This window comes from Apodemus sylvaticus, chromosome 4 (genome assembly GCF_947179515.1).
Source record: "Apodemus sylvaticus chromosome 4, mApoSyl1.1, whole genome shotgun sequence".
Classification (NCBI taxonomy): Eukaryota; Metazoa; Chordata; class Mammalia; order Rodentia; family Muridae; genus Apodemus; species Apodemus sylvaticus.
In genome coordinates, this window is record NC_067475.1 from 161,968,345 (window position 1) to 161,991,749 (window position 23,405).

At 39.8% G+C, this 23,405-nt stretch overlaps 2 protein-coding genes across 17 annotated transcripts in view; both read left to right on the forward strand.

Moving 5' to 3' along the window:
• LOC127683526 (rho GTPase-activating protein 20-like) overlaps positions 1–23,405 on the forward strand; it is a 626,457-nt gene that overhangs the window by 425,880 nt on the left and 177,172 nt on the right. For 9 of the 16 annotated variants that reach the window (XM_052180832.1, XM_052180830.1, XM_052180836.1 and 6 more), the window contains 3 exons: positions 1,252–1,438; positions 3,768–3,888; positions 4,695–4,907. The exons of 1 other annotated variant lie outside the window; for it this stretch is intronic. In XM_052180832.1, the coding sequence (XP_052036792.1) occupies positions 1,252–1,438; positions 3,768–3,888; positions 4,695–4,756 (370 nt within the window). In that variant the 3' untranslated portion in view covers positions 4,757–4,907. Of the gene's footprint in view, positions 1–1,251; positions 1,439–3,767; positions 3,889–4,694; positions 4,908–23,405 lie in introns of those variants that run through there. 6 more of the 16 variants (XM_052180841.1, XM_052180839.1, XM_052180831.1 and 3 more) reach the window with 5 other exon arrangements.
• The window catches only part of LOC127683529 (rho GTPase-activating protein 20-like), a 413,757-nt gene that overhangs the window by 15,713 nt on the left and 374,639 nt on the right, over positions 1–23,405 (forward strand). The gene's annotated exons all lie outside the window — the stretch shown is intronic.

The following is a 23,405-nucleotide window of genomic DNA, read 5'->3' on the forward strand; positions in this document are numbered from 1 at the left end:
CATTTCCTCTCGGAAAACCCCCTATCCCATCTTCCAGACCCCTGCTCACCTATCTACCCACTCCCACTTTCCTGTCCTGGCATTACCCTTCAGTGGAGCAGCAAGCTTTCACAGGACCAATGTCCTCTCCTCTCATTGATTTCTGAAAAACCCATCCTCTGCTATATATGTAGCTGGAGCCATGGGTCCCTCCATATGTACTCTTTGGTTGGTGGGTTAGTTCCTTGGAGCTCTGGTTACTGGTTGGTTCATATTATTATTCCAGCCTATGGGGCTGCAAAACCCTACAGCTCTCTAGCTCCTCCATTGGGGACCCTGTGCTTAGTCCATTGGTTGGCTGTGAGCATCAACTTCTGTCTTTGTCAGGCACTGGCAGAGCCTCTCAGGAGACAGGTATATCGGGCTCCTGTCAGATAGCCCTTGTTGGCAGTCACAATAGTGACTGGGTTTGGTAAGTGTGTATGGGATGAATCCCATGTGGAGCAGTCTCTAAATGGCCTTTCCTTAAGGTTCTGCTCCACCCTTTGTGTCTAAATCTCCTCCCATGGGTATTTTGATCCCCCTTCTAAGACAAATGGAAGTATCCACACTGCGGCCTTCCTTCTTCTTGGCCTTCATGTGGTCTGTGAATTGTGTCTTGGGTATTCTGAGCGTTTTGGTTGATATTCACTCATCAATGAGTGCATAAGATGTGTTTGTTTTTCGTTTGTTTGATTGGTTGGTTTTGGGTTACCTCACTCAGGATATTTTCTAGTTCTACCCATTTGCCTAAGAATTTCATGAATTCATTGATTTTAATAGCTGAGCAGTACTCCATCTTATAAATGTACATTTTCTGTACCTATACCTCTGTTGAGGGACATGTGGGTTCTTTCCAGCTTCTGCCTACTATAAATAAGGCTACTATGAGCATAGTGGAGCATGTAGCCTTATTGTCTGTTGGAGCTTCTTCAGGATATAAACCAAGGTCCGCTGGTAGTACTATGTCCAATTTTCTGAGGAATCAACAACCCGATATCCAGAGTGGTTTTACCAACTTGCAATCCCACCAGCAATGTAGGAGTGTTCTTCTTTCTCCACATCCTTACCAGCATCTGCTGTCCCCCAAGTTTTTGATCCTGGCCATTTTAACTGGAATGAGGTGGAATTTCAGGGTTATTTTGATTTGCATTTCCCTAATGATTAAGGATGTTGACAATGCAGCATTACTTGTCAGACAATCAACAGTAAAATTTTCCTTTGTCTATATAGTATTCTACTGAAGATGCCACAAGCAAATTACATTGTCCTTAAACAGCTCATTCGAGTGCTATTAAAAATTAAAACTTCTGCCAAGAATACTCTAGACAGCTTCATCTTATCTATCCGTATAGCCCCACATGTGTTATGGGATCAGACTTGTGTGAACTCATTATTTGGAAGTGACATTCCAAAAAAGGTAAGAGGATCTGATTTTTCCCTTTGAGAACAAAGTAGTCATTGTGATCAAGAAATTGGGAGTACCTCAGAAAGGTCAGCGATGTTAAAGGAAACCCTAAGATTGCATTATTCTGGAGTGGGAGATACATTGATCTATTTCAGGAAACATTGGGAAGGGAGATTGTTAATATAGTTTGAAGGAAGTGAATCATTTGTTTTTTGTTCTTTCTTTCCTTTTTACTTTTTTTTCAAGTATTGATCATAGATATTAATGTTTTACCCAATAATATGCTGCATGTATAATGGTAGTTCAAGAAGACTACAGTAAAGTTGAAAAAAATCCCTATTACCTAGTGTTTCACTTGTTTGATTATTTACTATTACAGCTGTACTTTGGAGCACATGATAGTTGTGCTTTATCATTGTGAGAGTATTAAAATTATGAATTACCCTAACTGCACTACTGGTCATAAAAAAGAACATTGCATACAATTTTATATATATATATATATATATATATATGTGTGTGTGTGTGTGTGTATATATATATACACATATATATATACAGACATATATACATATATATATGCATATGTATACAGACATATATACATATAGATATATGTATACATATATATGTATACATATATATACATACAATATGTAATATAATGAATAATGATGAACATGTACTCTGTTATATAATATAGTTTCTAATATTTTAGCACTAACTTCTACTTACATAAAATAGAAGTATATGTTTGCATTATTTTGGGTACATTTTTAGGTACCTTAATATTTTGCTTTATTTATCTCTTCCTTTTCCTAGAAAGCTATATGCATTTATATTTTTCATCACTTTAATTATTTAGTTTTAATTCTGATTGCAGTACACTACTCTAGGTCTCATCCTCACGACCCCCTCTTCCCTCAGTTTAATTTTAATTTAAAATTTTATTTATGTTTTAATTTTTTTAAAGTTTGTGGGAAGTTACCAGGGGAGAGTGTAGATATGGATGGACTAGAAAATGAGTGTTACTGGGTTGCATGATGAGAAATTCACAGAGAATCAATAAAGGACTTACATTTTGAAAAGAAAAAAAAGTTAGACAACAAAAAAGGCAACAACAAAAAGAAAAGAAAGCAAGGGTACTTTTCAAAGAGTAGTTTCCAGAAATAAGGTCCACAGGAATGAAGTCATGGTGGTATTACTCACCATGGAGTAGAGTAGACCAATGAAAAGCTCCTTCAATTTAGAAAGTGTCTTAATTTGCTACTATTATGATAAAACACTGAGGAAAATTCTGGAGGACAGGTTACACTTCACAATATACTTCTAGTTACCAGTTAACTACTGAAAATGTCAGGGCAAAACCAAAGCGAGGCAGGAAGCTGGAGGCAAGAACTGATGCACAAGCTGTGTAAGAGTGCTGCCTCTTTTCCTGCACCTCCTATCTCTCTTTGTCTCAGTAATAGCTCCTGGGTGGCACCATCCTGGAGTTCTGGGACCTATAAATTCCATTGTTAATCGAGAAAATATTCCACAGACTTTCCTACACAATGGGCCAATCTGTTGTCTCAGTTTCTCAACATAGATCCCTGTTCTCACCAAATTCTTCATTAGTCATTTTTCTATTGCTTTAGTAAAACACCAGGACCAAGGCAACTCATAGAAGTAAATGTTTATTTGGGACTTAGAGATTTAGAGACATTACCATCCTTCAAATTCATGACAGAGGAGCATGGCTGCAGGAAGGTAGGGCAACCAAACAGGAAGCAGAGAGCTGGTGGCTCTCATCTTAGGCAGCAAACGTGAAGCATAGAGAGTACACTCCAAATGGCACCTGACTTCTGTGACCTTACATTCTAACCTATGACATACTTCCTCCAGAGATGTCAAGTCACTAAACCACTCAAAAGATTTCACAAAGATGGTACCATATATTGAGATGCCTGGAATTAGCCAGGCATCACATTCAAAATATCACAATGAAACTCCACCTCTTCCCCAGTCCCCTGCATAAAATCACTAATTCAAGAAATCTTTGAAGTCAGTACTGTGATTCACTCACAGTTATTCTGGCAGCATATCAGTTCTGAAATGTTACATTGCTTTAGTAGTTCCTCTATTCTTTGAAGTATGTATGAAATTTTAACATGATAAAGTAAGTTGCGAAGAACTTAAGCATCTCCATTTCAGACAGAGACTTAATTTCACAGGTTCATATCTGCTCAAAGTAACTGATATTTTCCTTTTAATTTTGGAATTCATTTTTTTTTATCGATTTCAATTTGGTAAACTATGTAAAATTAAAGAGGACCTTGTTTTTTTCCTTGTGGTGTTACAGATCTCTGTTATACAAATCATGATTGATAACTTTGCAGATATATTTGGAGAAGATGACCCTATAATTTGTGACAACAGTCAGAAGAGGTCAGATGACATAAAGACTACAGTAAATACTGCTGGTAAGGCAAAAGCTTTGAAATACTGATGAATTAAAGGTTTCATCTGCTTCTTCTCAAGCAGAAGTTCCTAGAGATTAAGAGAAATTAGTCATTAAACAGATGGAAGGATGATATTCTCTGATTTCATAAATTTGTAAATATCAAAGCCCTATTGTGGCCTATTATATTAAAACGTGGGAAAAGATTTTTAAACAATACTTTCATTAAATTATATATTAATATGTGTATATATACATAGGTATGCATAAAGACACACATACACACACACATACACACACACACATACATACACACACACATATATTCTTTCATACATGCATGTACGACAGAGGAACTCCTTACTTAGACCCTGTACAAATTCCAGCATATTACCTGTTATATTTCTCACCTTTCTTCCCATGGTCCATAAGTCATGTAGGATATCTTGGATATGAAATTATTTTTAAAAAGTTCACTTAGAAACAATTATTCGATTTAAAAATTCATTACACATACTCCCAAGAGTGAACAATGTGCCAACAAGCTTTGCTATTCTTGGACAGAAACACTGATGTTTAATTTCATTTGATTCGTAATCTTGCCAAATGCTTAGCATTTGGTATCAATATGAAGTTGCACAGGATCCACTACAACACCTATGTGAGGAATCTTAACAAATAACACATTCAGGAGCAGATATATTGTTAACTCAAGAAGTTTTTGTGTACAGTTCAGAAAATATACTGAAAACTAGTCTGATCTGAAGTGGGGTGAATCTATCATCAGAGAATGTTTTTCTAACTAAGACATTTCTTGACTTCATTTAGCAGGGGACAACGAAACAACTGCAACATATGACTTTCCACAAAGGAAACTTCCTCATGACTAAAGAAGGTTCCTGTCATTCTATTTCAATAAAAGAAACAACTTCAATTATACATTTACCCATATTATTTATTACAAATAGATTCACTCACTATTTATTTCAAGTTATGTATTACATATTCTTATCTATTATAATAAATTGAATTAAATTGTTATTGCTTAGACTCGAATACGCCTGATTCATGATTCTCCATAGTATTTGTAAAATGGCATTTCCAGTACTCTCCTCCACCTCTCTTACTCAGGCACCTATATTCATGCAACAGATCCACTAGAATCACTTTATTAATTTTTTTCTTCCAAACTACAATCAAAACGGCATTTTAAGTCCTGCACAATAATTTTGTTAATAGTAATTATTGTCCTAGTTCTGTGAAAATGTACTCTACTAAATTATTTACATTAGGAAAATAGCTCATTTTTTTGAGGGCTCAAGATATCAACATACAGCAGTTCTAATGTCAGGAGGTTGTAGCTAGTGAAGTCGTTCACCTAATTCAGAAGCAGAGGACAATAAATATTAATATTCAGTAAGTTTTTTCTTTTTAAACATCCCAGGAACCATGAAAGGAATAGTAGAACCTAGTTATACTATTGGTTTGGCCACCAGTTACTTAAGCATAGACAGAATCTAAGGACCATAAATACACCCTCAGTGTCATGTCCAGAATCTTTTTTCAGAGAGAATTCTAAATAGAATTCCATTAATGATCAGCATTAATCATCACACATGATAAGATTAAAGGTGAATCATGGCTTCAAAAAACATAGGAATGGTCAAAGGTTTTAGTGATCAGAGAAATGAGCAGAGTCTGAAGTAAAGGCCACCCAGAGACTGCCTTACCTGGGGATTCATCCTACAAACAGTCACCAAACCCCGACACTACAACAAGAAGCATGTACCAAAAGGAGCATGCCATGGCTGTCTCCAGATGGGCCCTGACAGAGCTCTATAAATACAGAGGCAGAAACTAGCAACCAACTATTGGACTGGGCTTGGGGTCACCAGTGGGAGGATCTGGAGGGTAGTCCGGAGTACCTGAAGGGGTTACAGCCCCATGGGAATAAGAATGACTTCAGACACTCAGACACCCCAAGACTCCCAGGGACTAAACCATCAGGATCAGTGGGAGGAGTGGTCTTTGGTCAGGTAAAGGCTCAATAGAGGCCCCAACAAAAGGAAACAGACGGGTGGGGGGTGGGGGTGAGGTGGGAATGTGTCAGGTAGAGGGGCATACACATGGAGGCAAGTGATGGGAGGAGGGGTAGGGAATCTTTGGGGAGGGGGGCTTTCAGGAGGGGGGAATTGGGAAAGGTTTTACCATTGGCAATGTAAATGAAGATACTCAATAGAAAAATAGATATTGAGAGAAAACAAAAACCAACAAAACAACAACAACAAAATGACCCCAGGATCCCACTTTACACCAATCAGATTGACTACATTGAAAAACCTCAGATGACAACCAGTGTTGTTGAGGATATGTAGAAAGAGGAACACTCCGCCATTGCTGGTGGAGTTGCAACCTGTTACAACCATTCTGGAAATCATTCTGGTGTTTATTTTGAAAAATGGAAATAGATCTACCTGATGACCTAGCAATACCACTCTTGAGAATATACCCAAATGATGCCCACCATGCCACAGAGGCACATGTTCCACTACGTTCATAGCAACCTTGTGCTGCTAGGTATCTTAGATACCTAGAAGCTGGAAACAACCCAGATGTCCCACAACAAATCGATACAGAAAATGTTCATTTACACAATGGAATACTACTCAGCTGTTAAGCATGAGGACATCCTGAAGTTTTCAAGCAAATGGAAGGAATTAGAAAATATTCTGAGTAAGGTATTCGGACACAAAAGGACACACTAATGTTCTCACTAATAAGCGGATATTAGCCAAAAAATGCATAATACCCAACATACAGTCCACAGACCTCAAAAAAGGTCAACAAGCTGAAGTGCACAAGTGAGGACAACTCAGCCCCACTTGGGAGGGAGAAGAAAGCAATCACAAGTGGGGAAGAAGGGTGGGACCTGGGAAGGAAAGTGGACAGTGGTCAGGGGAGTCATGGGAGAGGGGAACCTGATCTAGGATGGGGAGAAGGAAAAGGACTGAAGCCCTGAGGGCCAGCACAAAGAATGTAAACAAGCAACCTTGGAAAGTAGAAGGTTAGGGGAAGGACCCTCCAGAATGTACCAGAGTCCTGGGAGGTGAGCAACTATCAGGCACTAAAGGGAGCAACCTTAGATGCCTGACAGTGGGGAGAGGGAACATAGCCCACCTCCAGCAGGAAGAAAGATAGGGCATCAAATGAGGGAGGGGCATCCCACAGTCACAACTCTGATCTGTAATTGTTCCTCTCTGAAACAACTGCAGAGATAGAAATGGAAAGGAGCCTGAGGAAAAGAGCCAGAGATAGGCCCAAAGTGAGGTCTAGCTCAAGCGGAGGCTCTAAGGTCTGACACTATTACTGAGGCTATGGAGAGTTCACAATAAGGGACCTATCTTGACTGCCCTCTGAATGATCCAACAAGCAGCTGAAAAAGTCAGATACAGACATTTGCACCCAACTAATGGACAGAAGCACCTGACTCCTGTTGTTGAATTAGGGAAGGATGAAAGCAGCTAAGGAAGGAGACCCAGTAGGACGACCAGCACTCTCAATCTGGACCTCTCAGATCTCTCAAACACTGAGCCACCAAATAGGCAGCATACAGCAGCTGACATGAGGCCCCCAACACACTTACAAAAGAAACCTCCAGGTCTGTATTCATTCAGAGATGATGCACCTAACCCTCAAGAGACTCTAGGGCCCAGGGAGTTTAGAGGTCAGGTGGGCTGGAGGATGAGGACATCCATGTGGAGACAGCAGGGTGGGGAGGAGATATGGGATGTGGAAAGTTCTGAGAGTGGATGAGATGGGGGGATAAAATATTAAGTTTTAAAAAATACATAAATAAATGTATAAATTATTTAGAATGCTACAGAAGGAATTGAGCTGATCTAGTAAATTAGTGTGATAAATTTTCAAGTCTACAGCCTCACTACTTCCATAAATCTGACTTAAATTTCTAGCCCCAGCCATGGGAGGTTGAGTGCCTTTTGCCAAAGAAATCTTACAGCAATATGTCTAAATTCAACTGATTCTAGCGGTTTATGACTTAGCAACGTCTACGTTGAAAATGAGTTTCTATGGTACATAAAATATTAGACATGTTGACATGTTAGGGAAGCAATTGACAGGAGTATTCTGCTTCTAACACCTATGAAGTGTGACAATAACCCGTACAGCCACATATCAGAATAGATGCAGTAAGTGTAGTTACATGTCAGTAGTATTCAAGAAGTTTTTTTTGTAAGTGTAATTTAATTAATTTTTTGATATATTTTTTGTTTACATTTCAAATTATTTCCCCTTTCCTGGATCTCCCCTCTCAAAAAGTCCCATAAGCCCTCTTCCCGCCCCTTGTTACCTCATGAACCCCTTCCTGCTCCCCTTTCCTGGTATTCCCCTAAACTGCTGCACTGAGCCTTTCTAGGACTAGGGGCCTCTCCTTCCTTCTTCTTGGGCATCATTTGATATGTGAATCGTTTCTTGGGTATTCTGATCTTCTAGGCTAATAGCCGCTTATCAGCGAGTTCATACCACTGCGAGGTCAAGAACCTTTGATTGGACTTAAGTTTATTTTCTTTACCTCACAATTGAACAGTTTTGGGTCTTTCATTGGTTTCTCTGAAAAAAAATTTTAGTCTGTAGACTCTAAGAAGCCCGTTCTTTTCTACACTTCATCTTAGCCAAAAGGCCGAGAAGCAATAAACCTGTTCTTTTCTACTGAGATAAAGAAATGGACTGAGCCCAGATGTGAGAGAAGGTGTGCATGTGTGTGGGGGGGAGGGGTGGGGCGTGCGTGCATGTGGGCGTGTCGGGTGGAGAGTAGCTGAGGAGTAGAGGGAGGGAAAACTATCAGAATATGTTGTATTACAAAAGAATCTACTTAATAAAAAGCAGGAGGAAGAAAATATTCATCAGAAAAAAAGGAATAAAAAGACCTAATTATTAAACCTCAAACTTTAATAGCAAGAAAATAAAATAGAATCATATTTTATACTTATTTTTTCTGTTTTTATGGTGAAGATGTAGAGGATAGAATGAATTCATTTAAGGAATGTATTTTATCCTTGACTATGATTCTGAACTAAGCATCATTGTGATGAGAAGTATAATATACTAATCTACAATACTGACTGACTTTCCTGTAGATGAAGCTTTCTGACTCTGTTCAGTAAAGCATATTTATTTTTAAAGTATCCTGTGATTTTTGCATGTTGGTCTCTACGGTTCATAGGGTTAATGAAGCTGAATTTTCACATATACCTTTGATAGGTTAAAAAAGAATCATGTATTGAGAATATTTGAGAATGAGTATGAATTTCAAAATGTTTTGTAGAAAATTACTTCTCTTCTTGGATAGATATTATTACTGATATCTATCTGTCTCTCATTTCATCTATCTATTTAGCTATTAACATATACTTTTCTGAGAATCTGTTATTTAATAAAAATGCCTATGGTTCAACAATTATTAAACGAACATGATTTTAAAACCAAAAGACTGAAGAGGATGAAATGCACTTGTCACTTTGTCAGTTGTAGCATAAGCTCTTGAATCTTGACTTCACAATGGCCTGTCACCCTGACTGCTAATGAATCCTCAGACTTCAGTGGTTGGTTTACCAACTGCAGTCTTCAGTTTGTTATATAGTGCCTAGAAGGAAAGCGATAATTTCATATCCATTGATTTGCTCTCAATTCCAGGCTCCACTGTAAAGGTATGTATATAGAAAGCAATTGTTAGCATAGCACAGGAGATGGAGAGGTTTGGAGAGGTGCAGGAATCTAGGTGGAGACTTTAAAATGTACAAGAATGTTTACTTTCCAGAATCAATGTTGATATCCTCATAGGAGCCACAGGAAAGACACACGGAACTGTCACCTGTGTCTGGACAAGATCAACTTCATGACTAATCTTTGAATGCTGGAGTGTTTGCTTGTTTGTACATGTGATTGTTTTTCTGCATTGAGAGTTATCTAGCTTATTATAATAGTTTTGACAGCTCAGCTGAACATCAGGATCATGAAAGCAGAGGTCTTTGGCTTGAGTTGTGGAGATTCATGCAACTACACTTTCAAATGCTAATATACTCCAGCTACTCATTTCTAAGTTTTCACCATTCAAGACAGTTTGGGGAAGGGACAAACATACGAAAAAGAAATTTCTGAAGGAAACTGACATATAGGACAATATAGGAAAGGCCAGGGTGTTCACAGGTATGAAAAGAAGTCTAGAATTTTTAATGATGTTTAATTTTTTAATTTCTTACTAAGTTTCCCATTAGTATATCATTTATGTTCAAAGTTACAATTCGTTTTTAATATCACATTCTTCCTTATTTTGAATTTCATACATGTATACAGTGTATTAAATCATCAGTATAAATGTTGCTATAATATTCCTCAGATCTTCTCTTTCAACATTATTTACTGTTTTTTTACTATCATAAACCTTTTAAAATTTAACATGAACATTGGTCTGATAACTTATCCACTGAGTACTTGTTCTGTTAGGTGGAGACCTGTACAAGGAGTATCTTATTTTTTCAACTATATGGAAACCCTTGTGAAGAAAGACATTGGAGGAATACATCAAAACTTGCTGTGCCAAAGCAACATAGAACTCACAAGTGGCAGGAAAAGGAATGAGAGACATCAATCTTTATTTAATGATGCATTGGTTGTGTCTAGTAATCTGTTATTCTGTGCAACATGTATTCCTTACTATGAGAGGCTACACTTTAATTAGGCATTTTGTACAAAATTAAAATATTCTTTTCTTTTTTTTTTTAAGTTTATACTTACTTCATTACTTACTGATTGTAACTTTCTTTTCCTCTACTGTGTTTGGGGTTTGGCAGACACTCCCCTTTACATTCCTCAACTCATTTTGAGAAAAGTTTCAAACACATTTTAAAAAAATGAATTATTTACGGTGCCATCCTTCTAGTTGAATTTGGGAACGAATAACAACTTGAAAAGGAGGCAGATTCTGCTTATTCTCTTTTGTTGTAGATGTTAACTAGATATATTCTTTATTTATATTTCAAATATTATCTTCTTTCCTGCCCCCCACCCCCGTGAAAATCCCATGAGCTATCTTAGCTCTCCCTGTTCCCCAATCAAACCCCTCCTGCTTCCTTGTCCTGGTATTCCCCTACACTGCAGCACAGAACATTTATGGGCCTGTCTTCCCTTTGATGTCCAACAAGGCCATCCTCTGCTGCCTATGCTTCTGGAGTCATGGGTAACTTCATGTGTACTCATTGGTTGATGGTTTTGTCCCTGGGAGCTCTGGGAGTGCTGGGTGGTTAAGAATTAGTCTGGGAAGAATAATGATTTTGGCTGACCAGATGCCCCAGGGTTCCCAGGGACTGAGCCATCAACCACAGGTTACACATGGTTCCAACCAAAAGAGTGGCAGAGGAATGCCTTGTTGGGCTTCAGTAGGAGGACAGGTCTCTGGTCCTATAAATGCCCAATAGATGCCCCAGCATGGGAAAATCGAGGGGGGAGGGTAGGTGGTAGTGTGTTGGGTGGGGGACATATTCTTGGAGGCAGGGGGTGGGAGGATGGGTTGGGGTATTTCGAGGAGGGGAGGAAACTGGGAAAGGGTATAACATTTGAAATGTAAATGAGGAATATATTCAATAAAAAGTGCAAAAAAATTCCAAAAAAAAAAAAAACCAATACAAAAAGAAAAGGAGGCAGATGTGCCGTATCCCATTCCCTGCTCTCCCTTGTCCCTGTGTGTGTATGTGTGTGTCTGTGTGTATGTGTGTGTTGGCTTGTTCCAATTCAATTATAATTATGTTTCTATTTATTTTATTTATTTGCCCTTTCTTTCTCCCTTTCCTTCCTTCTTTCTCTCTTTCATTCTTTTATTCTTTCTTTCTTTTTGTTCTTTCTTTCTTTTTCTTTTTTTTCATTTATTTATTTACATTGCAAATGATTTCCCCTTTTCTGGGTCCCCACTCCCCGAAAGTCCCATAAGCCCTCTTCTGTCCCCCTATTCTTCCATCTACCCCTTCCCACTTCCCTGTTCAGGAATTCCCCTATACTCTTGCACTGAGTCTTTCCAGAACCAGGGCTCACTCCTCCATTCTTTTTGGACATCATTTAATTTGTGGATTATGTCCTGGGTATTCAAAGTTTCTAGGCTAATATCCACTTATCAGTGAGTGCATACCATGATTGATCTTTTGAGACTGGGTTACCTCACTTAGTATGATGTTCTCCAGCTCCATCCATTTGTCTAAGAATTTCATGAATTCATTGTTTCTAATGGCTGAATAGTACTCCATTGTGTAAATATACCACATTTTTTGTATCCATTCCTCCGTTGAAGGACATCTAGGTTCTTTCCAGCTTCTGGCTACTACAAATAGGGCTGCTATGAACATAGTGGAGCATGTGTCCTTATTGCATGCTGAAGAATCCTCTGGATATATGCCCAGTAGTGGTTTTGTCATGGTTTCTCCATCTACAGTGATTGAGAGTTTCGCTGGGTATAGTAATCTTGGCTGGCATTTTTCTTCTCTTAGAGTCTGCATGAGATCTGCCCAGGATCTTCTAGCTTTCATGGTCTCTGGTGAGAAATCTGGTGTAATTCTGATAGGTCTTCCTTTATATGTTACTTGCCCTTTTTCTCTTACTGCCCTAAGTATTCTTTCTTTCTTTAGTACATTTGGGGTTTTGATTATTATGTGACGGGAGTTATTTCTGTTCTGGTCCAGTCTGTTTGGAGTTCTGTAGGCTTCTTGTATATTCATGGGCATCTCTCTCTTTAGGTTAGGGAAGTTTTCTTCCATAATATTGTTGAAGATATTTGCTGGCCCTTTAAGTTGTAGATCTTCACACTCATCAATACCTATGATCCTTAGATTTGGCTTTCTCATTGTGTCCTGGATTTCCTGGATATTTTTGGGTTACAAGCTTTTTGCATTTTGCATTTTCTTTAACTGTTGAGTCCATGATTTCTATGGTATCTTCGGCATCTGAGATTCTTTCTTCTATCTCTTGTATTCTGTTGTTGATATTTGCATCTATGGTCCCTGATTTCTTCCCAAGGTTTTCTATCTCCAAAGTTGTCTCCCTTTGTGCTTTCTTAGTTGTTTCTACTTCTGTTTTTAGATCCTGCAAATTTTTGCTCAGTTCTGTCATTTGCTTGTTTGTGTTTTCCTCTAATTCTTTAAGCGATTTTGGTGTTTCCTCTTTCTTGACTTCTGACTGTTGATCAAGGTTCTCCTGTATTTCTTTAAGTGATTTTTGCGTTTCTTCCTTATTGGCTTTTGTATTCTCCTGAATTTCTTTCAATGATTTTTGTGTTTCCCTTGTAAGGGCTTCTAATTTTTGATCCATTTTCTCCTGAATTTCTTTAAGTATGTTCTTCATGTGTTCCTGTACTAGCATCATGACTAGTGATTTCAAATCCCAATCTTGTTTTTCTGGTGTGTTGGGGTATCCAGGACTTGCTAATGTTGGAGAATTGGGTTCAGATGCTGCCATAATGCCTTGGTTTCTGTTAGTAATGTTTCTACATTTGCCTTTAGCTATCTGGTCTCCCAGGAGTTAGATGGTCTTATTGTCACTGGCTGGAGCTTCAACCTACTGTGGATCTTTAAGGTTATTTCTGCAACACTGGATGACTGGGTTTCTTCTGGCACAGATTACTGATATGCTGGCTTCCTCTTTTGTGCCTTTGGAGCCCTTCTCAATCTTGGCTCAAGCAATGCTATACTTAGGTTGTCAAGGTCAACCAGGTGTTCTCTGTCTGCTCTATTATGGAGGGAAGAAGTTGTGGTGGGGGTCACTCCCTCTGTTGATTCTCACATAGGACCCAGGTCCTACGATGGACTGGCTTGCAGATGAACCGCCTATGTGCTCAGTTCCTGAGTGCAGGCAGACCCCTGGTGGTTTGCACCACCAGAAATCTAAAGCTCAGGGTGTTACAGTACCTAGTGATCCTTTTGTGTCCCTGCAGACAGCAAATATGGCAGTGGGGCTTCTCTCCTTCCACAGCTTCCTGGGCAGGACACAGGCCCCGAGCCCGGTGGGCTGGTAGACAAAAGCCGCCTATGTGCTCAGTTCCTGAGTGGAGGCAGACCCCTTGCAGTTTGCACCACCAGAAATCTAAGGCTCAGGATGTTACAGTACCTAGTGATCCTTTTGTGTCCCTGCAGACAGCATATATGGCTGCGGGGCTTCTTTCCTTCCACAGCTTCCTGAGCCCGGTGGGCTGGCAGACAAAAGCCGCCTATGTGCTCAGTTCCTGAGTGCAGGCAGACCCCTGACGGTTTGCACCCCCAGAAATCTAAGGCTCCTTTTCTTTCATTCTTACCTCCTTCCTTCTTTGCTTTCCTACCTCCCTCCTTCTGTCCATCTTTCTCTCTCTGTCTCTCTTTCTCTGTCTCTCTTTCTCTCTGTCTCTCTCTCTATGTCTCTCTGTCTCTCTATCTCTCTGTCTCCCTGTTTAACCCCCCCCCTCTCCATCTCTTTCACACTTTCTTTCAAGAAAGGACTGATCTCTCTATGGGGAACAGCACAACTGTGATCTCCTGACAGTTCCAGGTAAGCCAGAACTACATCATCATCACCATCATTTTACATTTGTATCTTCTCACCAAAAATAAAGGAAAGGGGAGTCAACTTGGCTAGCAGATAAAATTGATAAAATTAAATCATTAAAAACTCAAGTATGAAATTTCATCAGAAAGCTGAAAATGGCCATCTTGTGGAACATCATGAAAGTAGCTTCTCCACCACCCTAACCTGACCTTACCACCACTTCTGCTTATTTCCAGCTCCTGAGTGCAGGAGTTACTGAGTTTAGGCAGTACAGAGTTTAGCATGGCAGGCAGGGACACACCTGGGGTCTGAAGACATGCAAGATCAACTGTCAGATTTAAGACAGAAAAAAAGAAAGGAGAAAAAGACTGATCAAGGAATCAATAACTTTCAAATGGGCTTGGGTATTGGTAGTGGGAAAGGAGTTTCCATCCTTGGTGGTTAAAAGACACAGCCACATTGGAAAGTTTAAACTTTACATGTCCTGTTCACCTCTGAGACCTCAATATGGTGGCCAGGAAAATAGGTCTCTGAGCTGGCATAGTGGCACAAGCCTTTAATCCCAGAAGACACAGGCAGATCTCGAACTGGAGACTAGCCTGCCACATATAGTGAGTCCCAGACTGGCCAGGGATATACAATGAGACCCTGTCCTTGAAAAATAAAAAACAAGAAAAGGAAAAAAAAAAAACTCCCACAAACCAACAAAAACACAAATCGTGCCTCTGATATCCAATCTGGGCAGCAGATCTGATTGTCAATCTGGGCAGCCAGGCTTCTGCATCTCCTCCTCCCTAACCTCACACGGAGGCTGCACTTGTGAACTCTTCTTCTCATCAGTGCCAGATGGAGCAGCACAGGCCTATTTATATGAGACAGGAAACACCCTTCACCCATGCCTTTGACTGGACACCCGGCACTGATTGACTGAGTCTGTCGTACCCTATGTTAAAGACTGGTTCTTTTTCTTGCCTTCTCTCCTTTATAGAGGTCAGGCCAGCATCCTACTCTTGGGTGTTACCTGCTTCCTCTCCCTCTCTTCCTGAAACCCTTGCATTAATTCATCCAATGATCTTTCAGTATATCTCAACTTTTCTAAAAACTGGGTGGACAAAATAGTGCTTCATGAGCAAACGATCACCTCTTGATGAACAACTGATTGCTCCTAATCTACTGTTGGGCAAGTGTCCCAGATAGACATGCAACTGTGTTGATAACAAAATGAATTCTAGCAGGAATGAAGACATTTATCCTGAGTGTGAAGAAGCTGAAGTTTCTGTTTAGGTCAAAGGTCAAAGCTGGCTCAGGGTAAAATCATAGGCAACATGAATTCTCTGGGATATCTCGAGGAACTAAAAGGATATTAGCCCCCCACTAAAGAACAGAGATAGTAATAACAGAGAGAGGTCACTGCCTCTCTCCTGAAGCTTCCAGAAAGACACTGTGATACTTGAGTCAAGGACCTGTATCTAGAAATTAGGAGTATGGCTTAATAGTTAAAAGCCCAAGTTCTAGGGACAAATAGTTTAGGTATGAATTTCAGCTCCTTTGTTTTCTGGTTATGTGAACTAAAGAAAATTATTTAATATTTCTATGCAACCTTTTCCTTATTTGTAAAATGGGAGTTTATAATAGAATAATAAAAAATATGTGATTTCAGTGTTGAAGGAATTACATTTTGGAAGATGCTTACAACACTTAAGTTTTATACAGTAAGCCCTAGAAACTGGTTATTTCACTATTACTAGTAATTCATTTAAAGAGACACTTTCTTAGTGTGGGGAAAGCACTAGCCTTGATTTCAGAGACTGCCAAAATATCACAACAGAAACATTGATTTTTGAATACTCTACTGAAAAAGAATACTGCGCTTCAAACCAAGGATGTCAGTAGTCTTTATTAGGTTAAATTATCGTAATCATGTACAACAAAAACGATTTTAAGTTTGAACAAAAAAGAGACAAGAGTTATTTAGGCTACTACAGATTACAAAGCAGGATATTCAAAGGGCTGTTTGGAGCCAGGCAGATGGTGGGCACCTGCAGTCCTAGCTCCTTGGAATATGCAGAGGTATTAAGCCCAGGAGTTTAGAGACCAGCCTGAGCAACATAGTGAGACTGTAATGGGATCTGTTGCCCTCTGCTGTTAGTTTGAATGAAGCTCACATACACAAAATCAATAAATAAACCTTTAAAAAATCTATTCTATCTGTACTCTAATTTTAAGGGGGTTGTTAATGCCTTGCTGGCGAGTTGGAGACAGTCCAGATTAGTTTGAAAATTTAGCTGTCAGAGGTCACTGTTAATGTATAAACAATGACAGTCTGCATGGCTGCAAAGATCAGTGAATGTTGTTTAAATGATATACATTGCTTCTCTTACTGCTACTAATATCAGAATTTTCTAAATATGGACAGATAGCTTTTAGTTTTTTGTTTTGGATATTTGGTTAATATGTTTTGTCCCTGTCTCTCTGAAATTTGATTTTATATCATTTACAAAATGTTTTGTTATAATTATATAAGGTAAAAATCTTTTTTTCTGGAAAAAAAACCAGCTTAGGAGAGATGTGACATAGCATAGGAATTATTGTTATTATTATTATTATTGACTGTATGAGTCAATTTCTATAATTAGTTCTGACTTATCTATGCACCTCATCTAATCATCAATCACATTAGTTCATTTCTTTCAAGAATCCATACTAATGAAAATAATAGTTATGTGATATTTGAGCTGAGTTTTATGAGAAAATGAGTCAATATCCTTGCTACTTTCCCCTATTAAGCAACAACAAAACACAGATGTTAACCCTGCCTTTAACCACTTCCCCACTGGATTTCTGAGGCAGGGAGGGAAGACCTTTAAACCCCACTCCCATCCCCAAACAAGTTGACAAAGACAGAACTGGGAAGAAACTGGAGGTTTTTGACACCAGCCTTCCTTCACTTCTTGGAGCTCTGGATTTCAGAGCCTAAAGGATGCTGTGGTCCCATCCTCCCAGCGGATGTGGCCCAGTCTGGACTCAATGGAGCTTCAGGTCATTTTTTTCCAATGTGAGCCCCTAGGTTGGAGCTCTGGATCACTGAGGTCCAGAGGATGCTGTGGCCCAGGATTCCAAGGCAATGTTGCCCGGCTTGGGCTCACTAGAGCTTCAGAACCTTTTTGTTTTTGTTTTACTTCAGGAGCCACTCAGTTCCTGTGGCTGGGGATCTGAATTTCTGAATATGAAAGGATGCTATGGTCCCAGTTTCCAAGAGAAGTGGCCCATCCTGTTGGTGTCTCTGAAGCTTGGAGTCTTACTAGTTTGTTTTTGTCCTGTGGGACCCCTCTAACCCGAGATAACAACAACAACAACAACAACAATAATGTTGGATTTGATGTTGGAGAGGTCAATGTACAATAAATTCACAGAATAAGAAATTTAAAATGATCAGAATACACACAAATAATGCACAGTGCCTGATTGTCACAAGCCACACCAGAGAATTCACTCATCCAAGTAAGTAAACACAGGAAACAGGAATCATAGCAAATGGAGCTTCAGGAACTGTGAGCCGTGAGCCATAGGGCAGAAAAACAGGTGGCCAGAAAAGCCAACAGCATTGAAGTGTCCTGTTCTTTAATGTCACCAACCAAAGAACAGTATGTTAATATATATCTGCATGCCAGGCGTTCCCTCTTTCTCCATGTTCGTTGTCACCTGGACTGAGTGAATGGTGGAGCTAAGGGCAAGGAGAGCACTTGTGTGTGCTGAAGATTCCTGTTTCTCCTCCATGACAGGTCCACTTGGTGTTTCTTTCACTGAGTTCCCAAATTTCCACAGGTCCTCGATTTGTGTGTCTCTGTTTGTCTGCCATGTAAATCCTAAGTGCACTACTTTGCCCTTTTCACAGCATTGCTGTCTGGGGTTAAGCCAGCAAGTTTTTGTTGTTGTTGTTATTTGATGCCTTTTTGTTTCTGAGCCTCCATCATTTGTTGCGTGGAGAAGTGCAGTTCTCAAAAATTTTTTGCTCTTTTTTTGGTGGGGGGAGGAGGCTCTTTGTCCTGCTTTTTCTGTTGTTCTTGGTTTGGTTGCTTGAATTGTTCACTTTTGAGTCCCAGCTTGCTCATTTTGTCCACAGAAGATCCAGCTTGTTGTTCCCTATAACATCTGCCACTCTCCGTTTCTGTGGACTGATGTGGTGTTCTTGTACTCTCTTCTGGCTGGAACCTACACCATGCCATTTGAGAAATGGACACTCATGGGGAATAGTCATTCATTGCAAGTGGTGGCCACACTCCTCGTTCTGCCAGCAGGCCCCTGCCTCTCCTCCCTGTCAATGTTAATGGTGTGTAGAAGACTGGGGTGTGGCTATTCAGCCCAAAGACTGTGATCCTCTATATATCTTAAGGTGGTTCATGGGGTCCCTGAGGACATCACGTTCTCTGTTATCCTCATGCAGTTCACTCAGTTCCTGTGTTCCATTTAAACCTCTTCCCCAAGCCTGGAAGTGTGGTTGACTGATCCATTGTGGTACATGACCTTCCCATCCAGTTCATGTGTGTGCCATGCTTGCAGTCCTCTGGATGCTCAAATTGGACCCAGCAGTCAAAAACAGGCCACTGATGATCTATGACTCTTATCAACCTAAGAGAGAGGCATGAACTGAAATGCCTTATTTGTTTATTAATAAACACTAATATTGCTGTGTTTGCTTAAATAACACAAGTAATCTGCTAGTGTCCTCTGGGATGGGTAAGAGAGAGTATAGACACAGTGGTAAGCCAGATGCAGCAACCAACCACCATAATTCCCAGGAAGGACCATAGAGGATAAGTCAATCCAGTGCCCCAGTCCAGCTAATTTTTAATAAATAAATAGGGAGGAATTGTGCCCTTCCTCCAGCCTTGAGCAGGGTAATTCAGACCTTGTTTTGCCACAGTTGCCTACCTAGGGTGGAGCCTTCAGAACTAGGAGAAGTCTATTGTTCTTCCAGATCTGCAGCTTCCTGCAAGGAGCCAGCTACCCACTGAGCAGCTGAGCCTGTTTTCCTGACCAGATTCTGGCATATTGGGGGATGGGTTTCTCCCCTTTAAATTCAGAGTTATCCATTAAACATTGGGCCTTGATCAGAACATTGTCGGGGCTTCACGATTCTCTTTCTAGACCGTTCTCTTTCAGCACCCCCTGTCCCCTGCTCTCCTTCCAGGTGTACCCAGTTTGACCAAGGCTGTGGGATGGCAAACACTCCTGGAGCACATTTCATTGGTTCTGTGTGAAAAGCTTGAGGGATGTGAAAAGAAAGGACAATAGCTCTACCTGTGAGATACATCCTCAAATCTTGAGGGAGGAGGCATGGGCCACAATAAACTAAAAAGCAAATGCTCACCCCACCGAAGACAGGAGTGGAGTGGGGATTCCCATGGCCAAAACTACTGCAGAAGATGTTTAGAGCATGCCTTGGGGTGGGACTGTGCATCCATATAATCCCCTTCAGAGCATAGCAGGCCGCATCAACTCAGAAGTGAGCACCTTGATGGTCAAAGCCTGAAATGCTCCCTTAGCATCGGAAGGTTCTCAGATACCTAAAGAATGCAACTTTTTCTCATTGAGGGTGGAATGTACCCTCAGAGTACCCAATGAGCTCCAGACCACAACAACCATAAACTAGCTCCATGAGTGAAATGTAGCACATAAGACCTCCACGGTAAGTGTGGAGCATCCGCACTAAGGCCTGTCCTCCAGGGTATCCTGAGTGTTCGAGACCAGAGACGGACAGATACTGGCCCCCCACACAGTGTAGCAAAAGGTCATTGACAAAAAGAAACTAGCCTTTACCATTCAGCCCCTCTCTACATGGCCCTACAGAGGAATGCAGCAGCTTGGGGCAGACACTCATCCAAAAAAGGACTCCCTTTTCAGACAACAGGGAATGCCAGAGCCCCTTTTACCATACTTTCTTTTGGCCCCCTCAGGCCTCTTACTGCAAAATGGAGCACAGCTGACACACCAAGAAACAGAAAGTACCACCATCAACTCAGAAGTGAGTACCTTGAGGGTCAAAGCCTGGAATGCTCCAGGAGCACTGGGGGGTTCTCAAGCATGGGGCATTCCTGCAATGGACAGGGAGGGCATGCACTGAAATGGATCAACCTCCCTTCTGGCCTTGGGGAAGAGGTTCAAATGGAACTCAGGAACAGAGTGAACTGTGTGAGGACTTCAAAGTACACATGTCCACAGGAAATCCAAGAACTACAGTGAGAAGTGCAGAGGTCACAGTGTTTAGGCCAGATAACTACACCCCTGTCTTACACACAACCTGATGGTGTAGGGAAGAGACATCCAAGGCTGGAAGACAACATGTGGAAAGCACAACATTATACAACCCTTGCCACAGAATAAAATCAGTCTCTGGGGAAAAGTATAGCTCCAACTGCCACCAAAAAAAAAAAAAAGAAAGAAGAAAAGGAAGGAAGGAAGGAAGAAAGAAAGAAGTTAAACAGGACTTTATCTAAGTTCAAGAAACAATAACACTAGAGGGAAGATATAACTGTAAAGTAAAAACCATAATCTTCTATTGCCTTGTTTTATTTATTTATTTATTTATTTATTTATTTATTTATTTATTTATTCATTTTTGATGTATATGCATGGCAATCTGCATATAAGCCTACATGCCAGAAGAGGGCACCAGAAACTAGGAGGACCCTCTATGTGGCTCCCTTGGAATTGAACTCAAGCATCCATAGAAAGAGCATCAGATAGGTACCTTCCATCTGAGCCATCTCCAAAAGTTGTAATCTTCACTGGCCAATTAATGCTAATATCAGCACAAATGAAACATAATAAGTAATCACTTGAGGTTATTGATAAAAAGGTAAATTCTAATGAGATGGAGGGTAGATATCTGCCTGCTTCTTCTTGTGTCATTTAAGGCATATAAATAATAAAAGTTGTATGTCTTTTATCCAAAATCTAAAATTTTTAGATTCTAAATAATTCTAAATAATTAAGGTAGGATAAGAACTCATGGGTTGGGATTAACAATTTCTACCACATACTGTTTTGTTTTTGTGTAACATAAGTAGGAGTCTCCTCGGACATAAGTCTGGAAAGGTAAAATGGATAATTTTGAGGGGGGTGGGACAGGGTGTATTTGACATAGGATTTGTCGGTGTGGAGAAATCCCTGTCAAGGAAGAAACTCAGTTCGTCTTTTGCTGCCTCTCTGAGACTGAGATTAAAGGCATGTATGTCTACTCCCAATTTCTTGTTCTTTCTTCAGCCCATGGAAGTTTTTGTGTCTGCTTGTTTATTTGTTTCTAATTTCTTGTTTGGTCATTTGATTGACCTCACCAAGATGTATGTTGCCATGTGGATGGTATCTATCTTTCCATCTTGGCTAATAACTTCCCAAAGATGGAAGCAGCCCTGTGACCTAATTTGGCAGGTCATATTTTTTTTTCTCTGTTTAGTAATCTCTAGAGAACCAGAACCTAATTAAACTCAGTTTGAATGTGCAGAATTGTGAGGAAGCACCCAAAAGCAACCAGAAGTCTCATAAGATCCCAAGATACATGAATCAATCATTTGTATTTGTACAAAAATTGATGAAGGAAGACCAGAGCCTCAGATAGTATGCAAAAACATACAATAAACAATAAACAATAAACAATGTTTATTCTGCAGAAACCAACAGCATGCAGGAGTCAACCATTCTCTAAAATGGGGATCCCAAAAAAGGTATGCATGCCTTCTTATAAGGAACCAAGGGAACTTTCTAGAAGCATTAGGTAATCTGCAATTTCACTGATGGGTGCTAGAGTCTAATAGGTGCTTCCTGTTCTGTATTCCAGGGTCATGAACATTCAACCATGTGATTAAATAGGGCTGCCCAACCCAGATGTTTTTTTCTGTGATATGGTATTTCCCAATCTTTGTGATTGTTCCCAAGCTGTTCTTGGGGATTTTATGATCTGTTCTGGATTTTATGGTCTGTTCTTTGAGCTCCTGTTTTATGACTTAGTATCTGGAACGTATAGTCAATGCCTGTAGCTTGTGTCTTATAACTTTTTAAAAATCATACCTGATCCTTAAATGGAGGCAAATGAGGTCCTTAAATGTAGATGAATGGGGTTTATATCGTCCATTCAAATTTTAAATCTTATTGATATTTTTCATTAAAATGCATAATAAGAGACAAACATAATTATTGTCCTTGAGTCCTTCTCCGTACCAGGCAGACTTAGCTAGTTTTGGTTTATTTGAGATGGAGTTTCACTGTGTAGCCTTGAAAGACAGAGGCAGAAAGAACTATAGACAGACAATAAAGAGTGATTAAATAAATAGATAAATATAAATATTTATAGTTATTCTGGAAATCCTTCTGTAGGTAAGACAGAGTTAGAACCCAGAGATTCGATCCCACATTGGATAAGTGCAATACTGTATTGATTTCAGTAGTCTGATTGGTTGTTTTTTGTTTGTTTGTTTGTTTGTTTGTTTTTGCAGGAATTGTGGCCTAGTACATACTGAAAAAATAAATAAGTAAATCTCTTTCAAACACAAACATGCAGTAGGTAGTAAATAGGTAATAGAAACATACATGTAAGAGAGGGGACATAACAGTTTCAGCAGCCCTCAATGCATGTCTCCTTCATCTGTCTATGGAGGAGAAGTTAAGGAAAGTTACAGCATGGAAACCACAGAAGCTTCCAGAATCAAGGACCAGAACTATTTACTACATCAGTAGCTATTTGACTGAAGCTTTAGATTCAAATGTTAGGGATTCTGACCCCTTCCTTGCATGCGAAAAGTAATGAAAGTAGCCATGGATCAAGGGCACAAGAAATTTGCAATTTGAATATTTGTTGTTGTTGTTTTTGTTGTTGTAGTTGTTAGTCACAGGTTTTTTAAATTGTTTTTGTTGTTATTGTTGTTGTTGTTAGTGGTGGTAGTTTGTTTATTTTTAAGTATCTCAAGG